Source organism: Danio rerio, chromosome 7 (assembly GCF_052040795.2).
Source record: "Danio rerio strain M-AB ecotype USA chromosome 7, GRCz13ab, whole genome shotgun sequence".
Lineage (NCBI taxonomy): Eukaryota > Metazoa > Chordata > Actinopteri > Cypriniformes > Danionidae > Danio > Danio rerio.
In genome coordinates, this window is record NC_141027.1 from 30,777,994 (window position 1) to 30,790,377 (window position 12,384).

A 12,384-nucleotide genomic window follows, 5' to 3' on the forward strand; every position below is an offset into this window, starting at 1 on the left:
TGTGTGTGTTTTATTCTTCAGGGCGTCAACTTTGGCTTAAGAATTTAAGAAATCAGCTTCATTCAAATCTTATTAGTTTATTCATTTAGGTTTAGCACAACCTGTGTGTACAAGAAAAACATTTTAAATCGGTACACTCAATAGCAATGCCCTCTTCTGACCACTTAGTGCTATGACTAACTGAATGTATATTTGGGTCATGAGTGTACTGCATCACTGTAGTAAAGGTGTAATACAGCTTTTTCATACATTAGAATGTGTCCTGGTTTTTATTCTATTTTTTCGTTGAGTATCATTGTATCACCATGTTTACAGAAGATGGCATTCAGTGACAATAGTTTATATAGCATAAAGGCAAACAGACATGTTTAGAAAATAGAGAAGCATCATTTAATGACGTGTTAGAAGACTCTGCTTAAAGAAATAGCTCAGACAAATATGAACATTTCACGACCATTTACACACACTCAGTGATTCTAAATGTTTATGCTTTTTTCTGTTGAACACTAATGAAGATATTCTGAAGAATATCTTTAAATTTTATTTGTTTACGCTTAAGGAAGAATTCACCAAAAGAAGGAAAATTCTTTCAGCATTTACTCATTACATGTTTGGGTTTTTTCTTTTTCATTCATTTGTTTTCTTTTTGGCTTAATTCCTTTATTAGTCTGGGGTCGCCATATCTTATCCATCATTTGTTTTACGCAGCGGATGCCCTTCCAGCCACAACCCAACACTGGGAAATACCCATACACGATTCTTTTACACACACTACGGCCAATTTAGTTCATTCAATTCACCTACAGCGCATGTCTTTGAACTGTGGAGGAAACCGAAGCACCTGGAGAAAGCCCATGCCAACACGGAGAGAACATGCCAACTCCACACAGGAATGCCAAATGACCCAGCCGGGGCTCAAATCAGTGACCTTTTTGCTGTAAGGAAGTTCTCACTGCGCCACCATGACGCTGGGTTTTTCTGTTGTTGAAAAGTTATTTTTTAAAAATGCTGAAAACCGGTAATCAAATTATTTGTTTTCCCTACTGTAAAGCTCAATCGTGACAGATTTGTAACATTCTTTAAAATATATTTTCAACAGAAAAAGGAAATGCATAAAGGTTGGTTGGCTAAACTCTCCTTTTAAGGACCAGCCAATACTAACTAACTGTACTTTAGGGTTTAATGGTTTTACCCATGATTCTTTGTACATTATTATTATAAAATGTGGTATGATTGTATATTTAGTTATTGTAATGTCTGAAAAAGTATGTGGTTTCACATTTACACAAATATATCTGCTATGGAGTAATGATGGGAAACTTGATGCAGACACTAATATGGTATGACTTTAAGAATTTGACATTCATTTATTTATCCTTAAAGCGAATCTGTCATTTACTCGCCCTTCACGTGTCACAAACCTGTTTGAGTTTTCATTGAGTATGACTATGAAAGTCAATGGTTACTGTCCTCTAACATTCTTCAAAATATCTTTTGTGCTAACATAAAAAGCAAACTCACAGGTTTGAAGTGAGAGTACATTTTTAGATGAACTGCCCCTTTTATATATAATACAAACATACCTTTCTATCACAATCAATATTCATTATTATTTTTAGGTTTTAGTATAAACATTCTAGAAAACTAATGCAACGGTTGAGTTGTGAGAAGCTCAGGCAACGTTTATTTACAGCTGCCCCTTGATTTGATATTTTGTATCAATACTTTGTGTTACCATTAAATATACTTGTAATGGAAGATTGATGAACAATTAAATTCTATACCACTCAAAGTTCCTTATGAGCACATAAAAAGCTATTTAACAATTATTGATGCGAGTACTTTTAAATACAGTCCAAAACTCAAATATATCAGTAAAAGAGGTGTGTATTTGAATAAAAACAACAAGTCATAACATTAGATTTCTCATAAAACTGTACATATTGCTTTTGACACAGGTTTATAACATTACAGCTTGAGTTTGTTCACAGAAATCTCTTTTTGTTTCTTCTTCTTCTTCCCCGTCTGGTCCTTTGAGCCCTTGACTTGACTTCGGACTTGGTCTTGTAGTTGAGAGAAGAAGGCCTGAGAAGACCGCAAGGCCTTATCCATCCCATCGTTCTGTAGAAAAGCACAGAAAAACAGTTTAAAAACAGAGGAAAAACAAACAAAAACTGCATTCAACTTGAACATTCGTCACTGACCGTCAGCACTTTGGCTTTTCCTCCTTTAGTCAGTTTCTTGATGGTCTGTTCAACTTCAGCTTTACTCTTCTTTTTCTTGCCGTCATCTGCTCCTCCTCTTGCAGCCTCTTTGAGTTTCTGTCTCTTCTCTCGCTCGTGAATCTTCAGACGCTTCAATTTCTTCTTCTTCCGTCTCTCTCGTTTCTTATCTGTAGTGGTTTTCTCTGTGTCCCCGAGAATGTCTCCTGCCTTATTCTTCTCCTGAGATAAGAAATAAAAGGTATTGACGCGTCGTGGAGATCCGTTTGTAAAAGTTTCACAGAATTACCACAAAGCAAACTTTTTCCTGAAGTTGTGCGATCACACAAACCTTAATCTCCTCTGGAGCCAGCAGAGTAGCATCACTGACATTGACCGGAGCCACTTCCTCCATAGTAATAGTTGGCAAGTTGGAAACCACTTTGACTTCAGGAACATGCTAAACAGAGGAAAAAGCACGAGATGTTTAGTGACTTATTTGAACAAGAGAGATGAATTTTGCGAATGATTACATAAATACCACTCAGTACTAATACTACCAACTGCAACTTCAAAATTATTCCCCTTCAATTGTACTTACTGGTTTTGGAGTGAAGTGGAAGTTTGATAGCGCATCCAGTTTGAGGAAAAGCGAGTCCATGAGTTTCTGGATTTCTACATGTGCTGGGTTCTCCTCCTCTTCCTTCTTTTCCTGAAGCGCAAGTAAAAATGTAATGAATACATGTTCATTTTATATTACAAGACAAAAAACTCTGTTTGGAAGAATGTTAACTGACAGTAAAGCCAAAAAGGTGACAATTTCAAAGACAAGCTGTTTTGCTGAAATATCTACTTTAAAATAGTAGCAATAATAATAAGAAAAAAGCATTAGTTTATACAAAAATAAGCAGAATAAAAATAAGAAAATTAAAAATAATAGCACTAAATCAGCATATTACATTTGATTTAATCATCAAATCCTTTCTAAAGGATCACATAAAACTAAACATGCAAGAAATAAAGTAATAACCAAAATTAAAAAAAAGAAATATATAATTCAACTACAGTAATCAACTACATTTCAAACTATATTAAGAGAAAACAGGCATTAACAATATCCCAAAATAATAGACTATTGTATTTTTCAAAAACTTTGTATGTACAACTGAATATGTACATGCTTTAAAGACAATATGCCTGTTTCTGTGTCCAAATTAAATAATTCATATACAAATAAGACACAATAAACAGTGTCTACTTTTATATTTTCATTTTTATTCAACATAACATATTTAAAAGAAACTATTCTTATTCTGACCTACACTTTTTCAATTAAAGAACTGAATCATACTGATTTTTCCATCTCTGAATTATAAAAAAACACAACAAATGGCTCCAAACTTTGAAAATGTGAAGGATAAGTTGCAATTAAGATTTAAAATCAGTATTTCAGAGCTGCTCTGTGATACTTAAATCGAGTTTTATTTATCATGTTATCAAATTATTCTTGTTCTTAACAGGCCTGACAAGATGTTTGGTATATAAACTACTGTAAAGGGCTTTAGAATAGACATGTTTTTTGCAAAGACAAAATCTAATGAAGCAGTATTACACTTATCATTTTAATGCATGAAAAGCCCTTTTCCCTTCCCTATAATCATATTCACAGAGATTGTTCCACTAAAAATGAAAATTTACTCACACTAAAGCAGTTCCAAACCTTTGAGTTCTTTCTTTGATTTGGTTATGAAAAAAGCTGAAACCTTTAACATGAAAACATTAACTTCCATAGTAAGAACAACAAATACTATGGAAGCTGATGGCAACAGGTATCTAGCTTTCTTTAAAATATCTACTTTTGTTTTCAACAGAACAACAAAACTCTGTTTTAATTTTGGAACAAATAAAAAATGGTAGAAATTTCATTTTACCTTCAGAAATATTCCTTACAGACAGGAAATGATATGATCCACTGAGCTCACCTGTGTCTGCTTGATATACTCCTGCTCATAAACCTCAGCCAGACTCAGTTTGCTCTTCTCATGATCCAGAGTGAGTCTCTTTTTATACTCAAACACCTCTTCTTTAGGCTTCTCTTTCCTGACCACATCATCCCACACCTGAGACACACAAACACAACAAAAACTGATCAGATACGGTGAGAGACATGATCTTATTCATGAAGAAGAAAATCATTTGAGGTTGTATTTAGTTAAAAGGGACAATGTGCACTAAATGTACTAATTATTTCCCCCTATTTTCTCAAGTTGTATACAAACCTGATCTTTGATTCTCTGTTTGATGATATCCTCAAGTTGTAAGGTAGTTTCCTCAGTGATTGCAGGAGCTGTGGAGAAGAGAATGCAAGTCATGCACTGATAGTATGCTTAGATTTGTTTGCTTTCTGCTGTGAACGCCCGAGTAAAGCTCTCACCCATTCGAGAGGCCTGATCAAAGGCTATGTCCTCTTCCAGCATGCTGTTCTCTGGTCGAGTCTGAGCAGTCACCTCTCCTGACAGCTGCCACGGCTTCTCTGACAACGCAGCATTTTCCAGCTCTTCAATCTGCTTCACCATCTGCAAAAAATTGATGGCAAATCAGGGTTATGGCTGACGACTAAAAATCATCAATTATTCCTTAAAAAAAGATGAAAAAATAAAGAAATGTTAGCTGAATTGTCTGAAATACATTTACATTTAGCAGACGCTTTTGTCATTAGGCAGAAGCTGTTTTTGTCCAAATAGATTTAAGTTACTAAAAATAAATAAAACATGATAAATAAAATTTAATGAAAATTATATATTCTAATCTCACTTTTATTTCAAATATCTCCCAAGAGATGACTAACAAATATTTTTGCAAACATTTTTTAACATAAAAATTAGCAATTTCTTATAACTTATTTATTTAGTCTGTGCCATGATGAGAGTACATACCATTTCACTAGTGCTTTTGCAGGGAACTAGTATTCAGCTTAAAGTAAAATTTAAAGTCTAAACTAGGCTAATTAGGTTTACTAGGCAAGCTGGGTTAAACAAGCAGGTTACTGCACAACTACTGTATCAAATTGTGGAGAGAAAAAAATGCAAGCAGCTAGTAATATTAACCTTTGCCATTTTTTTATTCCAGCCAAACTAAAAGAAAGAATATGTGAATGGGTTTAACTCAAGATTAACTCATGTAAATGTACTTTAGTTAAGTAGTTAAGTATCTTACAGTATATGTTAGTAAAGCATAGGTTTATTTATTTTTTTTTAAAAGCTCTTATGTCCAGTGTTGTGTTTGTATTAATGATTAATTGTGTAACACCCTTTTCCTGTGAGGCATGAAATTTCATTCCTCTGTATGTCCCCACATGTAGCAGAATGACAATAAATCCCTAAACACTTGATTTAAGAAAAGATGAAACTGAGTACGGCATTGTAAATAAGGTGCATTAAATGGATTGAGATTTAATACAGTGAACACTATGATACCCATTTTGTTCCGTTTTCCTTTTTTTTCTTAAATAAAAAAAAAAAAAGTTATAAAAATGGAAAACTAGAATGGGAAATAATGTCAGAAATTACCTTGCCATGTTAAACATCACTAAAAAGATTTCATTTCTCAGTAGGCCCTTTTGATCATGTCTTTAACTGTATATAAATTAAACCAAAAATTAACAAAATACAATAATAAAAGCTTGTTTTGAAAATGTACAAAATATATGAATAAACAATCATAAAACAACACTATCAAATACACTTTGAAGTTTACAGGAAAAAAGAGGAAATATTTTTTCATTTACGGTTTAAAGTCGCAATTTTTGGTTACTCATCTAATAATGGTCATTCAATTCAATCACAATCATTCAACATTATATGAAGCCGTACAACAACGCTGGACTGTAAACAACACAAAACAGAATAATTTACTGCATATATTTGTTGTAAATCATGACAGGCCTAGTATAAAGCAAACCTTTTCCTGTCGCTTTTCAAATGATGACTTAGACTCAGGTTTAGGCACATCTTTTGCTTTTCCACCTAGAATGTCTTCTACATCTTCACCCTCACTGTCATCAGGAAGGTCAAAGGTCACCCTGCGTGAACCATCTCTCACTTTGTCACCTATATCATCATCATCATCATCATCATCATCCCTAAGTGAAGAGGCAAACATTAGATCAGAATTATGAGGTAGGCTTGCTTTAACACATTATGGTAACACAAATATCACACAAACAGACAGCAGGTATCCTCAAGACTTACCTCTCCATATCAAAATCCTCCTCATTCATATCCTCTTCATCTTCCTCCTCTAGTTCATCATCATCTTGTTCTTCTCCCTCATAATCATCATTCGATTCCAGCTCTTTTTCTTCATCTGGAATAGGGTCAGGCTCTCCGTCCACAGGTGCAAAGAAATCTTTGTATTTCATATTTCTGGAGCTTTTATTCTGAAAACCAAATCCCATTGTGAGTTTTACAAAATACATCATCATAGCACAAAGTATTCTAAATAAATCAATACTGAAATTCACAGTGCTCAGCATATACACGTACACCCCTCACAAATCTCTCTTTTAAATTCATATTTTAATAGGAGGCTATACAATAATATATTTGTGCATATACATTAGATTAGTCAGTACTGAAGCCAAATCTGGAGTTTATCTAACAAAATAACTTCCGTTACTAGTACACCCAAATTTATATGTTATATAAAAATATTAAATACAAATTTAAAAGAGAAAAAAAAAAAAATCCAAGAGAAACAGAAAAATGGAAAAAAAAATTGTTGAAATTTTGCAGTTTGTATTTTTTTTTTATATTATGCTTGAACTTAATTGTATTATCTTTCAATTTCTGAATATGTTTGGTGACTAAAATATTATTTTAATTAATACATCTGTTTACTTAATCTGTTTTATTGGATAAATAAATATGGATAAAGATATTCATTTTCAAAACAGGTTGTACTCAATTATGTTGAGCACTGCATTACACAACATATCTATACAACCTAATATTAAACAACTAGAGCCCTGTAGACTGATGTAATACTGTAAAATTAAAACATAAAAAGTATCAAAATAACACAAAGAAGTATGTTACTGCTTAAAATAAACACCATTACCTTAAGTTTCTTCTTCACGACTGGTTTATCAAAGCTCAGTTCATCGTCTTCATCAGACGGCAGATCCTGAAAGTAATCAATTTCCTCCCCTTCATTCCCTTTTCCCTCTCTTTTATCCATGTCATCCAGAAAAGCCTCCATTTCTGACAGTTTAAAAAACTTGTCATCCACTTCAGACTGAGTCCAGTTCGGTTTAGATTTTGTTAACTTGCCAGCAGCAGACTGTCTCTGTTTGGTTTGTTTCTCAAATTTATCTACATCAAAGTCCAAATCGGAGTCTTCGCCAGAGAAGTCATCTTCCCCATTGCTTGTAGGTTTCAGCCTCTGTGTAGTTTCCTCCTCTGCATCTTCATCATCCTCCTCCTCAGCACTCCCTTGCTCCAAGTTATCAGCAATTTCCTCATCATCAACATCCTCCAACTCCTCTTCGTCTTCTTCAACATCATCACCTTCATCATTCAGAAATGTTATAGCATCATCAGTGACCGCCTGCTCGACTGCCTGCTCAAAGTGTGTCAGTAATGCGCTGTTCTGAAGCTCCAGCTCTTGCCATATTTGCTCCTCGTCGAAGTTTTCAACCACCAGCTGCTCCAGTGGGCTTCCTTTACAATCTGCAGGTTCGTGGGCTTTTTGCAGGTCATAAAGAGTCTTTGTAAGTGATCTGAAGTCTGTTGCCAAAACATCCTGGACACTGCAATAATAGATAAGATGATAAAATATATCATATTTTATAATAGATAAAATAGAAAAGATGACAGTAAGTTCTTCCCGGACATAGCTGTAACTTAGTTTACCGAATGACTACTGATAACGCGAATAATTTTAGCTTCAAGTTTAAAAATAAAACTCACACAGGTAATCATTCATGAACGGAGAAATTATCAACTGTGTTATTTACATTTACAGCACATGTATAACTGTGTCATTTACATTTTTAAAGCATATTTAACCTGGCAACCACAACGTGAGCGTTTTGCACATGCGTGGCCCGATACGTGTTTCATAACTTTTAAAGCAATAAAATGTTGTAACGCGTTCAGAATTTTTTTAAATCATTTAATGTGCACCGAACCTGAGAAATAGCTCCGGGTGTGACGTGTTGCTGTTTAATAACTGTAAACAGCTTTCCAGCGTGCCGCCATCCCTCGTCGCCATCTCTGCACTCACATGGGTGACGCTGAGCGTGCGCTTGGTAAACACAACCCCCCGGAAACATAAGGCATTGCATTGAGTTCCGCGCAGAAAGTTAAACTTGTCCCTTTTGCGATTTAATGAGTTACAGTATGACACAATTATGTATAAAGGTTGTGCATCTTATATGTAAATATAAAAATAAGTAATATGTTAATTTAGCGTTTATAACCAGAACGAGTATTTAAACACGTGCTTCGTTCTTTTTAAATAAAGTTTTCTCTCAGCGACCACAAAGATGGCTTCCTCTTTACTGAAGGTTGCAGGTAAATAGTAGTAAGCTGAGATGTTTTATTGCGCCTACATCTTTCCGATGAATGAGTTTATTCAGTTTGCATGTGTCTCTGTAATATCTGTCTCCCTCTCTGACAGCTTTCATGTTTGAAATCCATAATATAATTTATTATTATCGTACTATATTTATTGCATCCACATTGAGGCTGATCTCTCCTGCAGTTACAGGGCTGTCGAGGTGTGCCTGGCACACTTTACCCCCAGTGAGGGCTCTGTCTCTGACTTGTCCCGTCAGTCAAGGTGTCCCTCAGTCATTGTGGAAGTTGGGCAGGCTGAATCACGTGGCTATCGCAGTGCCAGACCTGGAGAAAGCCACAGCCCTGTACCGTGATGTGCTGGGGGCTCAAGTGAGCGACACTGTGCCTCTCCCTGAGCATGGGGTGTACACTGTGTTTGTGGAACTGGGCAACACTAAACTAGAGCTTCTGCACCCACTGGGAGAGAAAAGTCCTATTGCAGGATTCCTGCAGAAGAACAAAGCTGGAGGGATGCATCATATCTGCATTGAGGTACATCAGATTAGGGGAAATCAGTAGTTCTCTATTCTTTATAATTTGGAGGTCACCGATTTTAATACAATATTTAAAGCACCTTCTTATTGGCTGATATGTTCCCTGCTATGACAATCTTGCTTGTTTTCATAAGATTTTAATAGATACATAACATTTACCTTGATTTTGATTATGTATGTTTTTCAATAGAGCAATTAGGGCTGCATGATATTGGAGAAATCGAATATTACAATATTTTGCTCTTCTGCCATTTGTATATTGCAATATGAATACAATTTCACCTGATGATTTGAATCTTTATCTGGAAAGAATTCATAATTTTAGATTAAGATGGTTGATTCTGTAGGGTGCATCTCCATAAACAATCTACAAGCATAAATCTATTTATAAATTCTATAAATTAAATTCATTATCAATATATAAATACAGTAAGAAAAGTATACAATAGAAATAAACTGTTTTATCCTTCTCAGAGTCTAACAGTATTCAGGTACAGTAATTGAATAATACAAATGAAAAATATTTTAAATTTATTATTCATTCATTCATTTTCTTTTTGGCTTAGTCCCTTTATTAATCTGGGGTCACCACAGTGGAATGAACCGCCAACTTATCCATTATATGTTTTATGCAGCGGATGCCCTTCCAGCTGTAACCAAGTACTAGGAAACATCCATACACACTCATTCACACACATACTCTACAGACAATTTAGCTTACCCAATTCACTTATCGCGCATATCTTTGGACTGGGGGAAACTGGAGCACCCAGGGGAAACCCATGCAAACACGGGGAGATCATGCAAACTCACACAGAAATGCAAACTGACCCAGCCGAGGCTTGAACCAGTTACCTTTTCTGTGACTCTAAATTCATTATTAAAGTTACAAAATGTACAATTTCGTATGCCTGAATGCCTCAAAAACACATGCAAATGATGAATTATAATATTACAAACTCAACATCGCATAACTTGCAATGAAACTATTGAGTGATCACATTGCAGTATCAATGCTGAAACAATATATTGTGCAGCCCTTAGAACAGTTATTAAATGTATTGCTTTTTATTTTAGTTTACTAAATTTGTAAGCTTTTTGCATTTTGAAGAACTAAAGTGTCAGATATACATTTTTAGTAGTGAAACTTGTTTTTGGCTTCTCTCAAAATTTGCAAACAGACATGCCGGTAAAATCTTGTTGGAGTCATGTATCATACTAATTTACAATGTACATTGAATATGCATAACCTAGGTTAAAAACACATTGCATATTTAAAATAGTTTTTAGAATGAATGTGAAATAACAGAATGCAGTATTAAATAATTAATGTGCTAATTCATGCATTTACAACTTTACAACATAAAACTAACATAAATTATGGCAGTTATCATAAAAGAAAAAAAAGAAAGAAAAAATAATACAAATCCAGAAACCGTCTTTTTTGTGTTGTGTCTTCTAACCTTTTTAAGCTTTTTAGAAACGAATCAGTTTACTTGTTAACAGAAAACATACAGGAACTATCATGAACCTTAAACTTCTCTAAAAAGTATTGTGTTGCCCATTTGATTGCAGGTGGATGATATCAATGCAGCAATAGTTGATTTGAAGGAAAAGAAAATCCGCCTGCTCTCCCCAGAGCCACGGATAGGAGCTCATGGCAAACCTGTGATGTTCCTCCACCCTAAAGACTGTGATGGGGTACTTGTTGAGATAGAACAGGCCTAGATAATAAACATTGATATTTCTGTCTTGCAAACCAGTGACTTTGATTCGACTGTTGAGTTCTACATCTTAATGTATTAAGTGATATATGCAAAGATTTTCAGACAATTCCAGAACCTATTATTGTAACCTGTTACGGTGTATTTGACATTTATGATAATTATGTATTTATTCCTAACTGATGATTTTCTTCAATGACTTGAATAAATGGTTAATTTCATAATTTAAAAGAGTAATTTAGTGTGTAACATTTATAAATAATATTTGTATTTACGCTTGGGGGGGGGGGGGGGTGCAATATATGTTTTAGATAAAAAAAAACACTACTTACTGTCAGAACAAAGAAACAAGCTAAATGAAATCCATTTTAAATACTGTAAAACAGCAGATAAACTTGGCCAAGTTTATTAATGTGAATTAAAATCCTAGCAAGCTTCTCATCTGACTCTCAATGGAGTAGACAGATTGAAGCTTTCTTTTTAGTTTTTTGGCTGACATCCATGTATTCGGGAGGCAAGCTGGCTCATACCATTCCTCCACCATAGACAGCCCTCTGCCAAATAGAAAGTTATTTTTGTTTGTACGCCTTAAATCTTCTTTATAAAAGAGATAACCAAAGGAGTGGTATTGGGAACTGATGTTTTGGGGCTTCTAGTTTTGTCACTATCCTCTCAGAGGTTTTGCTTGAACATTGCGTCTGCAGAACCGTTAGAATAATTTTCAGTTTTAATCTGTTTTTGACATTTTAATTTATTTGGCAGTCTGAATAGACACAGAAATCTTTCCAGGAAAATTCACACTCAGTCTGTCACAGTTTTTTTTTAATATCTTCTCTTTTCGTCTGTGCTAGACTGCAACTTGGGATAGATCTGTCCATCTGTATTGCAAGCATATATTATTAAATCTTTAAATATTTCAAATAAAGGCATTATATTTTATGTGTATATATTTATTTTGTGTGTGGGTGTGGGTGTGTGTGTACTTGCATTTCTAATCAACCACCAATCACTTGGAAGTCACTCAGTTTAGGCATGTTGACATGATCAAAACAATCTTCTGCAGTTCCAACCGAGCATCAGAATGGGGGGGGGGGGGGGGGGGTGATTTAATGGACTTTGAACATGGCATGGTTGTTGGTGCCAGACGGGCTGGCGGAGAATTTCAGAAACTGCTGATCTTCTGGGATTTTCACACACAACTATCTCTAGGGTTTACAGAGAAGAAGAAAAAATATCCAGTGAGCGGCAGTTCTGTGGGCACAGATTCCTTGTTGATGTGTGATCACTTAATTTTATTCTTTCCTAGGTCCATAAATATTACATGTTTGATAAAATAATCAATTTA

The 12,384-nt window shown here is 34.7% G+C and overlaps 2 protein-coding genes across 3 annotated transcripts; one reads left to right on the top strand and one right to left on the bottom strand.

The window, feature by feature from the left end:
* Positions 1–59: 59 nt before the first annotated feature.
* Positions 60–8,506, bottom strand: mphosph10 (M-phase phosphoprotein 10 (U3 small nucleolar ribonucleoprotein)). Of its 2 annotated transcripts, none has more exons than NM_001305543.3 (11): positions 8,392–8,506; positions 7,320–8,010; positions 6,452–6,639; positions 6,162–6,342; positions 4,636–4,777; positions 4,481–4,548; positions 4,184–4,321; positions 2,803–2,913; positions 2,554–2,661; positions 2,205–2,444; positions 60–2,121 (listed from the first exon to the last, which is right to left on the bottom strand). In NM_001305543.3, the coding sequence occupies exons 1-11, from the start codon at positions 8,472–8,474 to the stop codon at positions 1,969–1,971; spliced, it is 2,103 nt and encodes a 700-aa protein (NP_001292472.3). In that variant the 5' UTR covers positions 8,475–8,506; the 3' UTR covers positions 60–1,968. The 2 variants fall into 2 exon arrangements, with proteins under 2 accessions (NP_001292472.3, XP_087114950.1); XM_087258824.1 differs by having other exon boundaries at positions 1,870–2,121; positions 6,452–6,845; positions 7,218–8,010.
* Positions 8,507–8,744: 238 nt separating this feature from the next.
* On the top strand, positions 8,745–11,978 carry mcee (methylmalonyl CoA epimerase). Its single transcript, NM_001020766.1, is given in 3 exon segments — positions 8,745–8,776; positions 8,967–9,313; positions 10,891–11,978. Coding segments are annotated over 3 exon segments (528 nt in total). The 5' UTR covers positions 8,745–8,748; the 3' UTR covers positions 11,044–11,978.
* Positions 11,979–12,384: the final 406 nt, after the last annotated feature.